Source organism: Podarcis cretensis, assembly GCF_951804945.1.
Source record: "Podarcis cretensis genome assembly, chromosome: 3".
Taxonomy (NCBI): domain Eukaryota; kingdom Metazoa; phylum Chordata; class Lepidosauria; order Squamata; family Lacertidae; genus Podarcis; species Podarcis cretensis.
Window position 1 is genome coordinate 108,584,968 of NC_137172.1, and position 18,127 is coordinate 108,603,094.

General features: G+C 43.1%; 1 protein-coding gene across 1 annotated transcript; it reads right to left on the minus strand.

Annotated features, from left to right (window-relative positions):
- Positions 1–2,484: 2,484 nt before the first annotated feature.
- On the minus strand, positions 2,485–17,551 carry LOC307212537 (prokineticin receptor 2-like). Its single transcript, XM_079970005.1, has 3 exons — positions 17,150–17,551; positions 12,889–13,531; positions 2,485–4,919 (listed from the first exon to the last, which is right to left on the minus strand). Exons 2-3 carry the CDS (start codon positions 13,380–13,382, stop codon positions 4,226–4,228), a joined length of 1,188 nt encoding a protein of 395 aa, XP_079826131.1. The 5' UTR covers positions 13,383–13,531; positions 17,150–17,551; the 3' UTR covers positions 2,485–4,225.
- Positions 17,552–18,127: the final 576 nt, after the last annotated feature.

Sequence of the window (18,127 nt, forward strand, 5' to 3'; positions counted from 1 at the left end):
ATCTCTGTCTTTCTTACTTCAGTAGCCATTGGTCCTTGCAATCCTGTTGGATCTTAAGTTCCTAGGACAAGCTCCTGGCTGGCACCCTTGGTCCAGATTGAAAAAGTTAATGATAGGGGGTTTCAGACAACCTCCCCACCATACGTTAAAAGACCACAAGAGAGGAGGTGTAAGCAGGAGCCACACAGCCCCACCATACACAGCAACCACATTGTCCGTGCCTTCTCGGTAGTGGCGCCCGCCCTGTGGAACACCCTCCCATCAGATGTCAAAGAGATAAACAACGGCCTGACATTAAGAAGACATCTGAAGGCAGCCCTATTCAGGGAAGTTTTTAATGTGTGGCATTTTAATGTATTCTTAATCTTTGTTGGAAGCCGCCCAGAGTGGCTGGGGAAACCCAGCCAGATGGGCTGGGTACAAATAAATTATTATTATTATTATTATTATTATTATTATTATTATTAGACTGGCATTTGGGAGCTCCTTGTTAGTATATAGTTCTGTTCCACCGTTTACATCCTCCCCCTTTCCGTGTAACCTGTAGTACCTGTGGTTCAACCCAATTGCAACTTCTGTACATAAACCTTAAGTTGTTCTCTGTTAACAACCTTAGAGAACAACTTAAGGTTTATGTACAGAGGTTGCAGTTGTGTTGAACTACAGCTACTACAGGTTACACGGAAAGGGGGAGGATATTAGAATATAGTTCTGTTCCACCTTAAACGGTGGAAGCAATCAGTCATGTTTTTCCTTTGTTCTGAACTACGTTGAATAAAACGGTGGAACGGAACTATTTCCTAACACTCCTTTATGGGGTGTGTGTCTCCCCCCCCCATAAAGAAGCTCTCCACAAATAGATCAAAGTGTGCATGAAGCCCCTTCACACACCAGCCAAATAAGTGAACGGCAAGGTGTTTATCCACTGCCTACATAGGGAATAGGGCTAGCCCACAGTCCTACTCACTCCATCAATCCTTCACTCCCCATGTATGTGTGGCATTGTGTAACCCCCCACCCCCAACATCTGGTCCATTGCTGAATATTTGAAGCTGCCATATACCTTGGTTCTCAAACGGCTTAGTTGTCGAACAACTAAGTGTTCCGGTTTGTGAACGTTTTTCAGAAGCCAAATGTCAAACATGGCTTCCGCTTGAGGGCAGGAAGCCAATCAGAAGGTTTTCGAAGAGTTTCACAAGTCGAACAGACTCCCGGAATGGATTAAGTTTAAGAACCAAGGTACCACTGTACTGAGTCAGATCAGTGATACATCTTTTTCACTGTAGTCCATTTTGACTCGCAGTGTCTCCCCAAGCTATTAGCTCCCCAAGCTATTAGCTGAAGGTGTTAAGGGTTGAATCTTCTGAATGCAAGCATGACCTTTTTACACCACTGAACTCTGGCCCTCCCCTGTTCAGGAATAATTTTTTACACCCAGAACAATATGTGTGTGTGTTAACTAAATGCCTATTCTCCCCATGCCCAGGTCTGTGTACCCACAAGAATCACCCAGGGCTTGAAATATTGGCACGGTGTGTTTGTGTGTTGGTCAGAGGTAGAGATGGACAAACCTGTCCATTTGGGTTTCTCATTTTCCCCATCTTGAGTCCCATTCTCCACAGTTCTGTGTCGGTGTGTGATGGTTTAGTGCTCGTTTTCTCCTAAATTGAATGTTTTCATATGCAATGTTGCCTACAACATACATTTTTGCAAGAAATTTCCCCTAATACGCATTTCAACATGTTGCTTTCGCTAATAAATGCACTTTTTGGTACTCGTTATTCGGTTGGAGAACCAACCAAAACTCAAAACTCGGAGGAGTGTGAATTGCGAAGGAGGGTTGTGTTTTGGTTCACACAGTTTTAGGAAGTGTTTTATCTGGGAGGTTTGCATGAAAAAGCGAATGGAGCCAAATTACTCCCCCATCTCTTGGAGGGGCTCTGCCCTCCCGACCTGTTGTGCCAGTACCCAGTTTTGAAGACTCCAAGTGGGGGCCTGATTTGTTTAAAATTTGGGGGCTTACTTCCCCATCTCCAATTTGAGCACCACCTCAGCTAACTCTAAAACATCTTACCTAGTGCTTAAAAAAAAGGGGGGGGATACTCTCATTTTCCTACTCATATTGAAATAACTGCCTTTCAAGGAGGTCAAACCTAGATTCACAAAATGTTTAGGGGTATGCGTACCCCTGCGTACCCCCAAAGTCCATAACTCCCTAGTAAGAGCAGATGCACTGCAAGTTGGATCCTCCTAACAGAGGGTCCATGTTGTGCATGGCCCTGGAACTCTTCCCCAATCAGCTTGTGGGCGGGGCTTGCCCTGCTCCAGCAAGTGGTGCCCCAATTATGCCACAGGCCTTTAGCCAATCATCAATGTGGCAAGGTTGGGGGTTGGGTGTATTTATTCAGCAGCGCGATGTGGAGACCCTCTCTTGCTTCATGCTGCCGAACACCCACCCATCACCCGTTAGTTAGGTTGTGTCTGGCCTTGCTTTGGACTTCGGTTGGTCACCTGTTTTGGAACAGGGGCCGAGTAGGATTTTTGTCCAATGTGGCAGATTGGCTGTGGCCACTTGGTTTTTGCCTACCTCTTAGCAATCGTCACAACTTTGTAAGGTTTGGCGGTTAGGCATTGGTTTAGGGGAGGGGAGGTGTGGCCATCACCTGCCCCTCCAATTAATAGGATATTCTGTTAAAGGAATCCAGGAGTCTGGATCTCGTCCGAAGCCCAGGGAGGGGCTAGGGCAATGCCAGAACCCTCGGGAACCCCAGGGGTGAACTCCAGTCAATATATATTGATGGTGCTCCCCCTGCTGGTTGTTTACCCTTCCAGGCTTCCTGCAGTGTGGGCAGGAGCCAATTATAGTTTTGATACCAATGCCTAAGCCAATACCAGTCACACTTGCGTATTCAATAAAGCTGTGGCCAAAATTTGCCCTTTAACCTTTAAACTAAATTCTGTCTCCACTGTGTCTTTATTTCCATGGGGGACGGGTTTGGGGGCTCAGAGCACAAGTATAAGGTCCCAGGTGCCGTCTCCATCGAAAGGACGTAAGTTCATGTGAACCTGTTTCTGCTTAGATATCCTGTAATAACATAAGCCAAGCAGCCTAAAACAGCAGACAGACCCCACCGATTAAGTAAATGACCACAAGCATGAAATAATACCACGGTACTGAAAACTTTTGAACATGTGATTTACAGATGTAGGGATCCAACTTCCCCCTCATTTGCACAGGTAAGTTAGCATTATATCCATCACTAAAAATCCGAAGAACTCAAGCAACATGTCACTGATCCATTTATCAAGAACATGAAGATACAAGAAAAAATAGCATTCCACCCATGAGTCCGAACTGGGCCAAAGTACTGCAAAAAAATAAAAATAAAATAGTATTATTTTTTGTAATAAAAGAACATTACTCAAGTGGGGAACACTATTGCGGAAGAGATTATTTTTTGACAGAAAGTGAGCTTGGTTCCAGAAATGCTAGTGTCCACCAGGAAGAAACATATGAAGTTGCTTGGGCATGTTCAGAAAATACAGGAAGCATATGTGAAGCATAAATATTTGATCCATAAAGCATCTTGCTGCTCTTAGACATTCGCCTGCCTTCTGTTTGTCTTAGATAAACCATGAGCTTTCTTGCAGTTATCCTAAGAAAAAACCAAAATCAGGAAATTCTGGCAAAAGTCAAGATGGAATCCTGTGTTTGCAAGAATAACATTTTATTTTATTAAGGACTTGGGGAGGGGGAGCTTTTAGAGTGCCAAGTGTAAATAGTATAGTCTCATAAAAGGGAAACTGGGATGTTGTAAAATCGGGTGGCTTGGGTGGCTACACAATTTCATTTCCCAGTGGTCTGTCCAAAGTCTGTTTTGGGGGCCTAATCTGGTCTGCCAGTTGGTTTAATCCAGCCCCTGTGGCAGTTCATTTCCTGGGGTAAAATCCTAAAAATACCTCAACAACTTCAATCCTAAAAGAAGCTCAACAACTCCAACCCTAAAAAAAGCTCAACAACAACTTTGGTTGGCCCTTTGGTTGGCCTCCATGGCCCTTCACTTCATCAAATCTGGCCCCCTTTGAAAAAAGCTTGAACACCACTAGCCTAAGAGAACATGGAAAGTTCTTCTGCCCATGTGAAGAAAGAAAAGAAAGTCAGATGAAATCATGAGGCCACACACCAAAAAGGAATCTTTGCTGTGAGGAGATTTCTGCCCAAATTTCACTTTAGCCTAATGCAATCCACCTCTGTCACAGGCATGGCGCTAGTTCTGATGTCGGTATCTACGCTAGACTTGGCTCCATGATAGGTGGACCTCCATCTGAGCAACATGATCTTCTTGAAGTACTTCATGGTGTTGTTCTTTACTGTTACGAAGCACATGGTGTTTATCATGCTGTTGCTCATGGCTATGCATTCCACTATGTAAAAGGCGGTAAGGTAATGCTTCTCTTTGACAAACACGGTGGGGAAAAAATCACGGACGATTGTGAATCCGTAGAAAGGTGCCCAGCAGAGGACATAGGCCGTCAGGATACACATCAGCACCAGAACCGTTTTCCTCCGGCAACGGAGCCTCTTCCGGATCTGTTCCGTCTGAAAGCCCGGGACCATTTTGAACCAAAGTTCCCGCGAGATCCTGGCATAGCAGAGGGTCATGGTGAGAACGGGTCCGACAAACTCAATGCCAAAGATGAAGAGGAAATAGGATTTGTAATACATCTGCTGGTCGACAGGCCAAATCTGGCCACAGAAAATTTTCTTTTGGTTTTTGATCATGAATAATACGGTTTCCGTCGCAAAATATGCGGATGGGATGGCAATGATTAGAGAGACGATCCAGACAACGGCAATCAGAAAGGTTGCTGTTTGGTAGTTCATCCTGGGTTTCAGTGGGTGAACGATGGCGAGGTACCTGCAAAAGACAGATGTTTCCAAATTCTTGTTAGGAAAGGCTTGCAATTAAATTATATTAAATTATATTTACTTGTGACTGGGTAGAAATAGCAAGTCTTTTTCTTAATTCCCACCACCACTATAATCAATATTGAGGAAATACCTTGGGCTGACAGGCAAAGGTAAAGATAAAGGACCCCTGGATGGTTAAGTCCAGTCAAAGGCAACTATGGGGTTGTGGCACTCATTTCGCTTTCAGGCCGAGGGAGCCGACATTTGCCCACAGACAGTTTTCCGAGTCATGCGGCCAGCATGACTAAATTGCTTCTGGCGCAACAGGGCACTGTGACAGAAACCAGAGCGCATGGAAATGCTGTTTACCTTCCTGCTGCAGTGGTACCTATTTATCTACATGCATTGGTGTGCTTTCGAACTGCTAGGTTGACAGGAGCTGGGACCAAGCAACGGGAGCTCACCCTGTCACAGGGATTTGAATTGCCGACCTTCCAATCGGCACAGCTCAAGTGTCTCAGTGGTTTGGACCACAGCATCACCCACATCCCTTCTTGGGCTGGCATAATATTGATGGTGGTGCATAGCCCTGCAATCGAAACCCAAACCACTGATCCTGAGAGTGTCTCTGCTGATGGTGCAAAGCAGCATATCAGACTGTAAGTCTTAAAGTATAATGACATGAGGTTTTAGAATTATTATTATTATTATTATTATTAAAAATCTAGATTGCTTCTGGGTGATTTTTTTTAGCAATGATTTTATTTACTGCTGTTATTTTAATGTTACTTAATGTTGTCTGTAATCTTATCGTACTGTTGCTTTACTGATTACTTGAGAGGGTAAGCACCCTAAAAGGTAAAATAATATATATATTATAAATACAAACTATGTTTTTAAAAAATACAAGCCCTGTGACATCAGGAAAGTGACAAGGTTATAGGGCTTACTCAGCCAATGCCCTGATTTTCTCTTGTATTAATCAGTGGATCCCAAGGTCACCTGGGGCCGTATCTTTAGATTTCAGAGTAGTGTTACAGTCGTGGCTCATCATAACGCAAGACCATGTTTTCCATACCATTTCTTTCAGCAACAATTGGCTGCAAAATACTTTCCTGCACTGAAAAAGGTTGTAGGCAAACTCCTAATTATACCTGATGCTTTCCTGCAACATGAATTGTTTTCAGCACTTCTTATCTGTAGCTGCCCAGCTACTCAGATGGGAAGTTGAAACACATTCTGTCTGCACGTATTGACAGTTTGTTCTTATTCGAGATTAATGTTTTTAATCAACCGAGAATGCAGTGTGTTCATATTTCCACATGAAGGCAAACACAAGAGGTTTGCATTGATTCCTAACAGCATCTGTGAATTAAGGGCCTGATAGGAATGCGAGAATTCCTCTGAAAGAAAGACACTGGGAATTAAGATTGCATGCCCAGCTTTCCATAAGCATCAGTGCTTTGGTTGACAAGAGTGAAAGCTATTTTGCTTCTCTTATTCTCAGAGCCGGTGGGAGTGAGCATGAAACTTCCCCTCTTTTGATAACAGCTGGTGCAAGCCCAAGATAAATAAGCATTCGCCCTGATCTAGACAGGGAAATCTGTAGGAAGGAGTAACATTATATCAGGATTCATGTTCCCAAAGTGGATCTCTATTGAAGTGGCTGGATGTGGCTTTAAATCAAGAGGGGCTAACCTGTGGCCTGCAGGCTGCGTACGGTCCCTTAAATGTTTTAATGTGGCCCCAAGGATCCACCCTCCAAATGTGCTTCTATTTTTTAAGGCTATTTGATGCTTGCTCTTCACACACACAACCCTTCCTAGATGTTTTGCGTATCCAGATCGGGAGCCACTTTTTACCTTTAAAGGGGGACTTGGGTGGCGCTGTGGGTTAAACCACAGAGCCTAGGGCTTGCCTATCAGAAGGTCCGTAGTTCAAATCCCCGCAACGGGGTGAGCTCCCGTTGCTCGGTCCCTGCTCCTGCCAACCTAGCAGTTTGAAAGCACGTCAAAGTGCAAGTAGATAAATAGGTACCACTCCGGCGGGAAGGTAAACGGCATTTCCGTGCGCTGCTCTGGTTCACCAGAAGTGGCTTAGTCATGCTGGCCACATGACCTGGAAGCTGTAGACCGGCTCCCGGCTCCTGGCTAATACACCGGCTAATAAAGCGAGATGAGCACCGCAACCCCAGAGTCATCCGCAACTGGACCTAACAGTCAGGGATCACTTTACCTTTACCTTTTCCCGTCTTTGGGGCAGCACCATTGTAAGAAGGTCTTATAGCTGAAGAACCAAGAAGGAGAGATCATTCAAGACCATCTTGCAATGGCTCTTCCAGAGGTCATTTCATAGAATCATAGAATCATAGAGTTGGAAGAGACCACAAGGGCCATCGAGTTCAACCCCCTGCCAAGCAGGAAACACCATCAGAGCACTCCTGACATATTGTTGTCAAGCCTCTGCTTAAAGACCTCCAAAGAAGGAGACTCCACCACACTCCTTGGCAGCAAATTCCACTGTCGAACAGCTCTTACTGTCAGGAAGTTCTTCCTAATGTTTAGGTGGAATCTTCTTTCTTGTAGTTTGGAACCATTGCTCCGTGTCCGCTTCTCTGGAGCAGCAGAAAACAACCTTTCTCCCTCCTCTATGTGACATCCTTTTATATATTTGAACATGGCTATCATATCACCCCTTAACCTCCTCTTCTCTAGGCTAAACATGCCCAGCTCCCTTAGCCGTTCCTCATAAGGCATCGTTTCCAGGCCTTTGGCCATTTTGGTTGCCCTCCTCTGCCCTCCTTTGTTAAGGTAAAAAGAGGGCTTTGCTCCCCCTTGTTTCCTACCTCATTCAAGTGCAGCAGAATCTCTCCCTGCTCCTCAGCTGATTGGTAGAAGAGCAGGGATTGGGGCTGTGAAGTATATGTATGTTTCACTGTATCATTAGTAGTATCATTACTAATATTATTCATTTCCTTCAATATCTATATCTATATATTGTATTAAATGCCATCCCAATCTCCATGCAGTGAGAGATTCCAGGGGTTCCAGGCACCTACCTAGGGTTTGTGTTTCCTTCTGGAAATGAGGATCTGCAGAGACTATGGTGTCTTTGTGATATATGGTTTATTAAAAGGTAAAAAGGTAAAGAACCCCTGGATGGTTAAGTCCAGTCAAGGGGACTATGTGGTGAGGTGCTCATCTCATTTTTTCAGGCCGAGGGAGCTGGTGTTTGTCCACAGACAGCTTTCTGGGTCATGTGACCAGCATGACTAAACTGCTTCTGTCACAATGGGACACCGTGACGGAAGCCAGAGTGCACGGAAACTCCGTTTACCTTGCCGCCACAGCACTACCTATTTATCTACTTGCACTGGTATGCTTTCAAACTGCTGGGACAGAGCAATGGGAGCTCACCCCGTCGCGAGGATTCGAACTGCCGACCTTCCAATCGGCAAGCACAAGAGAGCGTGTCCCATTCCCTTTACCTTATTTACACATATATACAACCTGAGTCTAGATAGAGGAGCTCCCAGCATTACACTCTAAGATGATCCCTTGCTTCTCCCATAGGCACAGCATGAGAAATCAGCCATGCTCTGTGTCTCCTTCTACAGCCCCCACTCTTGCTTGTCACCTCTAACAGACTAAAATGATTCCTCTCTGTACACAAGGGATTGCATCACAGGTGTTGGACCATATTGGACTGCATAGAGCTTCATGTATTTGTTTATAGCTCAGTCAGAAAAGCATGAGACTCTAAATCTCAGGTCACGAGTTTGAGCCCCACGGGCAAAAGATTGCAGGGGTTGGACTAGATGACCCTTGTGGTCTCTTCCAACATCCATGATGCTATGATTAACCTTTTCATATGCGCTTTTCACTAATGCACACATTTTTGCAAGCAAAATTTCCCCTAACATAATGCATTTTTGTATGCTATTTTCTAGTATACACACTTTCCTCTAACGTTTTGTAAACATTGCTGGGTTGGAGAATTGCATTGCAAAATTCTGATGTGTCCAAATTTTGAAGGCTAGCTGTGCTCTGTTCTCATATTGTTTCAGAAAGTGCAAATTCGATAGCACAAATTTGGCTTTAAAGGAGTACCAAATGGAATTTCTCTTCCACCAGGACTCAAGTATCCACAGGTGTTGGTGAAGACAGAAGCTGAGTTTGGGTAACTGGAGAAGAGGGGAAGAGGGAGGAAGTTGGGGGGAGGGGATAAAATCCACCAGTATAAGAAAATAGCATATTTTTAAACTTAAAAAAAATCAAGATGGAAAAATGCTTAAGATGGAATATTTCAGCTTCATTGACTTTAGTTTCTTAAAAATTGCTCTGCAGGTGAACTGGTAATAGACAACAAGCGCTGCATGGAAGTGACAATGAGGATGGTGACAGTTTCATCAATGCTTGCAATCAACTTCTACTAGCTCTTGCAGGAGTATCAGAATGCACTGTGATCTTTAATTCCCTTTCTAGGTTACCATGGGCCTCTTATCAGAGAAGAGAATGCTACATAAAACCAATTTCAAAGCTACATTGGTGTTTTACAAAGCCAGACTGCCCATTATGCTACCAGGTTTCCCCCCTTCAACTTCCACTTCTACTGAATTCTCTTCCCAAAGCCTAATACAGCGGTACCTCGGGTTACAGATGCTTCAGGTTACATACACTTCAGGTTACAGACTCCGCTAACCCAGAAATAGTACCTTAGGTTAAGAACTTTGCTTCAGGATAAGAACAGAAATGGCACTGTGGTGGAAGCAGGAGGCCCCATTAGCTAAAGTGGTGCTTCAGGTTAAGAACAGTTTCAGGTTAAAACGGACCTCCGGAACAAATTAAGTACTTAACCCGAGGTACCACTGTACTTTGCATTCTACTAGTCTCACTACTTGAGAAGCATGTTGTCACTCTTTATTTCTGCTTCCGAATTAAAATCTTGGACATTTCTCAGTGTAGTTCTCTCCCCCCCCCCTGATATGTGGCTGTATACTAAACACATTTCTTATATATTAATGTGTCCTATTACAATGGAGGAACATTAGCTGTAGATTTTCCATTGCTGTTACAAGCCCACATTTTTAAATAAAACATTCAGAAAATAAATTTCCTTGGCACAAAACATAATTGCAAAAATAATACTGGTCTCTCCAGAGCTGAGTCGGACTAAGAGAGAGAGAGAGAAGATTGCAGCTCTTCCAGATTATTATCCCATATTGCAAAGATACGGCCATTATATGATCACTAAACAATAATAGTCTGTAGAAATGGATTCGTCAAAGGCCATTTATGTTTGTGTGCCAACAAGTCTGCTGTATTATTGGTAATTTCAAAAGACGCCGAAAACCCCGAAGATGCCATTCTGACATGTCAAAATTAGGTTGTTATGCAAGGAGGAGGCAAAGATTATTTGGCTTTGGGGCACTTTCAGACTGTTGAGTGGGATTCAACCACATGCCAGGAAATTCAGATTGCACAACCACAGTTGATTAGGAGGTCCTGTACAACAAATCTGCTTTCACTGCTTTGCACTGGAAAAAGTGCTTTGAGGCAACATGGTCTAGCCTACCCCCCAAAAAAATCAGGATAGATGCTCAATAAGCAAATTGCTTGGAAGTGCTCTTCAGTACAAATACTAGTTATGTGACCCTCAAGCTCAGGGTGTTTTTAATGTTTGCCATTTAAAAAATGTTTTTATATGTGCTGGAAGCTGTCCAGAGTGGCTGGGGAAACCCAGCCAGATGGGCGACGTATAAATAATAAAATGATTATTGTTATTCTTTTTATAAAGGAGCATAGACTCTGCCAATTGTTGCGTGCTTCTGGTTCTGCTTGGCAATTTCGTACACTAATGGCATACACTATCCCCATCAGCTACTTAATAATAATTATTGCTAGTTCCCAAGGTGTCTCTTTCAAATCATGCTCAGGTTTCGCCCTCAGAGAGGATATTGTTTTAAAACTTCAAGATGACTAGAAACTCGTTTATGAAATAAGAGGATGGCTGGATAAGCCACATGCAGCAAAAGCTAGCTTTGATTGCAGACGTTTGACCCCAGGACTGAAATCCTTTGCAGTGATTATGAAGCAGTGCTTCAACCTAAATTTTCTCATAAATTGAAAAAGAAATCTTTTTTGCTTCTGCTGAATCATGCTTTGAATTGGAAACAAAAGATAATCCACTGTAATGCATCCTTGCCTGCCCACAAGTTAACCTGCAGAGCGATTTTTAATATTAGATAGAAATGAAATGAAATCAATCCTAGGCATTTATTTATCTGGATTTTTGTTTAAATAAAAGATTAAGAGATGAGGTATTTCTCTCATGGCTTTTAAACCTGCTTTTGGTACCCCTTCTCTCTCTTTCCCCACAACTGATGGCCAAAACAGCCTGGAAAGATAGAGCACAGGGACCTGGAAGGTTAATTCGTGTCCAGATCAGAGGTGCAAAACAATGGGCTGTCTGAGAAGGTGTGCAAGGAAAAGGAAATCCTTCTATTGTATTACAGTATTACAAGCCCCAGGGCTGAAACAGGTTGCCCTTCTGCCACAAGAATGCTGATAGCCAAATGGTGGAAGGGAGATACAATACCAACTAAAATGGAGTGGCAAGCGAAATTATTTGATCATGCAGAATTGGCAAAGATGACAGGAAAAATTAGGAACCAGACAAACCAAAAGTTCAGCGCTTTTTTTCTTTAAAAAAATGTTTAGAGGTACTCTCATTTTCCTACTCATATTGAAATATTGCCCCTCAATGAGGCCAAACTTAGATTCACAAAATGTTAAGAGGTATGCGTCCCCCCAGAAAAAAAGGTTTAATAAAGAATGGGATATATACCAATTATATTTAAAAGAACATTGTTCATATATGAAATCTTTGACATGCTTTGATTAACTTCTGCAATGTTATATGGTAATTTATAGGTAATTTATGATAAGTTAAAGGTCACAATATGCAGACAACAAGGAAACAAAGCACCCATACTGAGGAAGACCGAAGTCTTAACATATGGAATGATTTTATTTTATATGTAACGTTTTCTTTGTATTTGATGGGCTTTGTTTTTTCTTTTGTTCTTTTTGTGGTGAATGGACTTAATATGTAAAATAATAAAGATTAAACTGCAAATAAAATGAAAAAGAAGAATCAGATTGCCCTTTGCTGGGAAAACAGTCTGCACCATCCACTCTGCTAAGCCAAAATGTCACAAAATCCTTTCACCTCAAGCCTCTGAAATGCTGTGAAGTGTGTATACTGTGAAGTGTGTTGCATTTTGGAGCACGACGTACACAGATTCTGAAGCGGAGAGAAGACTTGAGTACCTAATCAACTGTTCCGTATTTAAATTGCTAATGTGTATTTAAAGGGAAAATCTGTTTGGATAATGATGATCTTAAGCAGGAATATAGAATTCTTGGGGACTGGTAGGGATGAGGGAGAGACTGGATTCCATTCACATTTAACGGTGAATCTATCTTCACTTTCTGAAACAACCTAGAACCATAATGAGCATGCCGTAGAAGCTCATACAATTTTGCGATGCAGTTCTCCATTAGGGAACAGAGTGCATGAAATATATTCTAAAATATATTCTACAATATAGAACCAAAATACACATCCCTTAGAAGTTCACGCAATTTTGCGATGTGGTTCTCCAAGGAATTGTTGTTGATAAAAATGCATATATTAGGGAATGGTGCACATAAAAATCAATACATTAGTGAAAATAACATCCAAGATTGCATTCTCTTAGGGAAATTTGCTTGCACAAATGTATACATCCGTCAAAATTGCATATAAAAATGAGTTTATTAGGAGGAATTTGCACCAAAATGCTGAGCCTTTTGAAGAAGAAAACCAAAACAAAAATAGGGTGGATAACTGAATTTAAGACGTGGGAAATGAGAAACTGGCAGATCCCACCCTCTCTAGCTACAGGCAAACCCAATTCCAAATACCCTCCTTACCTGTCCACAGCAATCGCCAAGAGCGCATTGGTGGAGACGTAGAGTGAGACAGTGCGCAAGTAGTTGACCGAGGCGCAGAGCACATGGCCATGCTCCCACGACAGCTGCCGGACCACATAGTAGTCCATCTCAAAAGGGCAGCAGACAATGGCCACAATGAAGTCAGAGATAGCCAAGTTTGCAATGAGAAGGTTGGTGAGATTGCGCAGCTTCTTATATCGGGCCAGAGCGGCAATGAAGACAAAGTTGCCGATGCCACAGACCAGCATGATACCAACCAGCGCCACACCGATGACAATCTTGGCGGCGAAGAAAGTGCGGGTCTTGGTCACGTCATCGCCGTCGTCCAGGGGTAGATCATAGTCGTTGTAGCTGAAGTTGAAGGGGAAAGTGTAGTTTGGGTGGAAGGAAAAGTCTCTGCTGAAGTGGCTGTATATTGCAGCAAAGTTGGTGCTCGCGAGTGTGTCGTTGGTAGGCTGCCATTCATGCCTCATGATGTTGCTCTGGTCAGTCTCTTCTTATCTCACGAGGAAGCTGTTGTGAGTTTTTGCCTTCTCAGTACCTCCCAGGAAGGTCCAGCCAGGGAAGAGAGCTTACACTTCTGCAAATTGGGATCTTTGACAGCGACCCAGCCATTCCTCACCTTTTAAAATCAGAATAGAAAAGAGAATCAGAGGGAGAAGCAAATGTATGGGAAAGCAGAGGCATTCCTGTGCTAAAGCCATAGATCAGGAAATGAATAAAGCTTTGGCAGTCATGTGTAAATATTTCCAACTGCTCTGCATTTATATCACTCGGATTGAATATTTGAGATGCAGTGCTTTACTGAGCAGTACCATTTTGAAATAACGTATCGGGGTAGGTGAGAGAGGTAAAAACAAATATTTTCCAGGTTAGGTTATGCTCCTTCTATTCTATCTATTTGTGTAGCAATTATATAGAACTGGGTGAAGCTACCAGATCTTTGTGTTGTCACCAATACTGCCTTGTTAATGGCTGCCAACACAGTAACAAATTTACTCAGTTGCCTCTCTGGAAATTGCCACTAGACTGTGTCATCTCACTTCAGAGCACATGTCATGGACTTTTCCTTCAATTCTTTTACAGTCTGCTAAGGGCTCAGAGAGAAAATGCATCTTGTGCACTTTGGAATGTTATAAGTAATTAAATTGAGTGGAAGCAATCTCACGCCAACAAGGCTTTTTATTATTATTTTGGAAATGGTTAAACAGATACACAGTGTCAGATTTCTAAACTGTGCAATTCCATAAGCTTTGGTTTGGGTCAATCAGCAGAACTGATTTTCAGCATGCATCTGAGGATAGGCTCAGGGATGCTAGGAAGTCTAGCTTGCAAGGGAGCGGAACAACAAATCTGAAACCACAAACCGCAGGGGATTGTTTGTTTTTTTGCAGGTTCACATTTGTGTGTTGAGGACCCCCAAGACACCCCCAAATAAAAACACAGTTCACACATAATTTTGGTTTTGGTTTTTGGCATAATTTTGGCCACAACTTTATTGAATTACTGTATGTGAGTGGTTGCTTAGGCATTGCTTAGTGACTACCTTTTCCCACTTGGAGGTAGGAACAGAACAAACAACCACACCCGTGTGGAAGTCAGTAAGGGTAAACCATTTTGGGGAGAGAATAAAGCTGGGCGCCAGGCTCTGACCTCTCCCCAAATGCTCCCTGGGGCTCTTGCGTGGCCCTATCCCTTTGCCAGGGATTCTGACAAAGGCATGGCGAGCCCCTGGTTTCCTTTACTGGAATACCCTTCCAGCAGCAGCATTGGAGGGGCAAGCACAGCCAATCCATGCCCCCTCCACCAATCAAAAATTAACCAATGCCTAACCGCAACCTTGGGACGTGGGTGGCGCTGTGGGTTAAACCAAAGAGCCTAGAACTTGCCGATCAGAAGTAGATAAATAGGTACCTCTCCGGTGGGATGGTAAACGGTGTTTCCGTGCGCTGCTCTGGTTTGCCAGAAGTGGCTTAGTCATGCTGACCACATGACCTGGAAGCTGTACACCGGCTCCCTTGGCCAATAAAGCGAGATGAGCACTGCAACCCCAGAGTCGGCCATGACTGGACCTAATGGTCCGGGGTCCCTTTACCTTTACCTAACCACAACCTTACATGTTGTGTTGATTTGCTACGAAGTAGGCAAAACCCAAATGGCACCAGCCAATTAGCCAAATGGTAAAAATTCCTACCAGGCCCCTGCCCCAAAGCAGACAACCCCATGACAAGCATAGCGAGGTCAGCGCGAACAAACCTTAAATAAAGGGAGGGTGTGTGGGGGTAATCCGATGTGTGCAGCACAAAGAGGAAGCTCAACGCTGCACACAGGGAACATATATAGCACCCCCATCAATCAAATAAAATTGCAACAATAAATTTTCCCCAGCAACAATTGAAGGTGTCCAATCAAATTCATGGCCATCCAAACTAACCTGCCCAGCAACAGGGGATGTCATGGTTGCTCCCACCGCAACACGTGCTCTCCATGAAGGAGAACCCGCTTTGGGAGATAAAGGAGTTGTATCCATGTCTGGTCTGCATATGGCGATGGGCTGTGGCTCAGCCATAGAGCATCTGGTTTGCATGCAGAAGGTTCCAGGTTCAATTCCCAGCCTCTCCATGTGGGGCTGTGAGAGGCCCGTCTCTGAAACCCTGGAGAGCTGTTGCCGGTTGGTGCAGACAATATTGAGTTAGATGAACCCGTGGCCTGACAGTGTAAAGAAGCTTCCTACATTCCTCAATAAAATATAAATGCTCCAAAGTTTTGTGTATGGCTCTGATTCATTCACCGAGCCCTGCCTAGGGGAAGGTTTCCCCATTCCCAACAGTGATGATGGACATCTGCAGCACTGGATGGGCTCATAAATCCTGGAGCAGTTATTTGGCGGCAATTGTGTGGATGCGCAATTCAGGCTTTGTTTATAACCTGTGCATTGCTAATTCACATGGTATGTATCATTTACTTCTGCGGATAGGTCAGAAATTTTTCTTGCATTCGCAAACGTATGAGATGCAAACTTCTGAGTCTGGTTTGGTCACATTGAAAGCAACACAATAAAGGGCCACTTTATTGACGATGCAGACTGGCAAAGTGCTGCCTTTTGTCAGCTTCTCCTGGTTGGAGACCATGCCAGCTTCACCAGGAAAAGGGGAAAAGGACAGAGGGGCATTTAAATGAGCTTTATTTGCTTAATGATTGGAGGGTAAAGTATAATTAGAAATAATCATCATCAAGAGATCCCTTTCCTCTAGTTGCAAGGTTTATTTATTTACATGTAGCAAGCAACACAATTTCTTTTGGTCTCCGTACCCGCTTTGCCTCGAAGCACACCATCATACTTTCAAAGACTCTGAACCCATCTCTGGAAATGGACCTGCTTCTGGGTTCATAATATTAGGATGCCAAGCTGTGCACACAAAAATGCCAAAGAGCAACTGAGAAAAGCAGCTGTTGGCAGTAGCTGCTTAACAATGTCCACTAAACAGCATGACTTCTTTTTTAGACAGCAAAGGAAAGCCTGCACAACAGGGGAGATCAACTCCCGCTTGCAACCATCAAACAGTGTTTTTGAAGAAGCACATCAGTGTTCACAAGGCAGCTGTGCTGATGGATTTTTTTTCCCCTTCCAGAGGAAACTTCTTCAGGCAAAGTTTAATTCTTTATCATGTTTCAGAGGAACAAATGCACGCTTACCATTTATGTTAGCAAACCTCACCAAAATCAGCCTGAAGATGCTAACTACAGTGAAGATTGATGATAACATAGCATAGAATCTTTGAGGATTTTTGGTGGTTCATGGAGACATCGGTTTTTGTGGGCAGCCCAATAAACTGATGTCTCTGAGGTCCCACAATACTTATTGCCTTTTTGTTGCTGGAGACTAGCATAAATCTTGTAATTGAAAAGTCTTCAGAATGCTAGCTGAAGCAGCTTTATCTGGAAGTAAGTTTCACGAAAAACAATGAAACCTTCACCATCCCCGCCAAGGAAATGTGTTAGGATCAGGGTGTAAATCATTTCTAGAAATCAATCCAGGACAATGTTTAGGGAGGTGTGTGTGCCAAATTGCTGCAGAAGAAAAGCAGAAAACGTCCAAGCTCAAAATCAATTGATAGGTACAGCTATTTATTTATTTTAAAAAAGCAAATTAGGAGTTTATACATTTTCCAAATCAGCTTCCTGTACCTTGCAAAATAATTAACGCAGCATTTTTTAAAAAGTACAAATCAGACTTTACCTGTTCCAAGGTGATGCTTCGTCTCTTTGATGCCGTGCAGAGATGCTGAGTTCTTAGTATGCTACACTCCACAGAATGCTTGCAGTCCTGTTGGAAGCACAGCACTGAAGGTTATCTAGTGATGCTGTGCAGGACTAAAGACGGAATCGCACATCTGCCTTGTAGCTGAGAGAAATCGGAAGCCTGCCTCCCACTGTGGCTGCATCTAAATCCTTTTCTCTGTGGGAGGCATCTCTACGCTTCCTGTGCAGATCTAATTTTAAAGAGCCAGTCCGCAATAAGTCACACACCCCTTCCCTATGTGTGTCTGGGTTTGTGCATAGACATGCATAAGATTCTGTTTCTATATTCAGAATGATCTTCCAGAACACAAGCAGAGCTCTTTATCTCTGAATTCGTTATACTAAAGCATATTGCAAAACCTGATCACCCGTGGGCTGCATAGATCATTTCATCGGACAAATACAAATGGACTGGATCACTAGGCTCAATGTTGTCAGCTGTGATACCCTTCTCCCTTCCCCCCAGAAAATTACCCTTCTCACAGCAGCTTTGACTGTGATATGATTTCCTCAACCACAATTCTCAGCGACTGAAACCATTTTAGAGAAGCACTGAGATTTCTAGGGTTTCTGTATGTTGGTAGTCACTTGGAATATGGGTGACTGGGCATCCAGCATAAACTGTATTCTTGACCTGAAGCACCTAAATAAATAAATATTAGGGCACAGAATATGTATGTGAACTATGGGCACAATCCAGCTGAAAACAAGCATTTTAGAAAAACAAACAAACCTTGAGAGTTATGCATATTGGCCTCCACAGTCACTTACTGTTAAGACTACGTTCATGGAAGACAATCTTTCTCTCTTTTTTAATTCAATCTTTATTGATTTAAAATCAACATAGACACACACAAAAAACTTAGAAAAAGAATAAAGAAAACAGAACAAAAAACACACAGCACATCTCTTACAA

Excerpts from the sequence above, each read along its gene's own strand:
- LOC307212537 (XM_079970005.1), bottom strand. The coding sequence starts at position 13,382 with ATGAGGCATGAATGGCAGCCTACCAACGACACACTCGCGAGCACCAAC. Across the intron at positions 4,920-12,888 it reads TTGGCGATTGCTGTGGACAG|GTACCTCGCCATCGTTCACC; the intron begins GTAAGGAGGGTA and ends TGTCTTTTGCAG.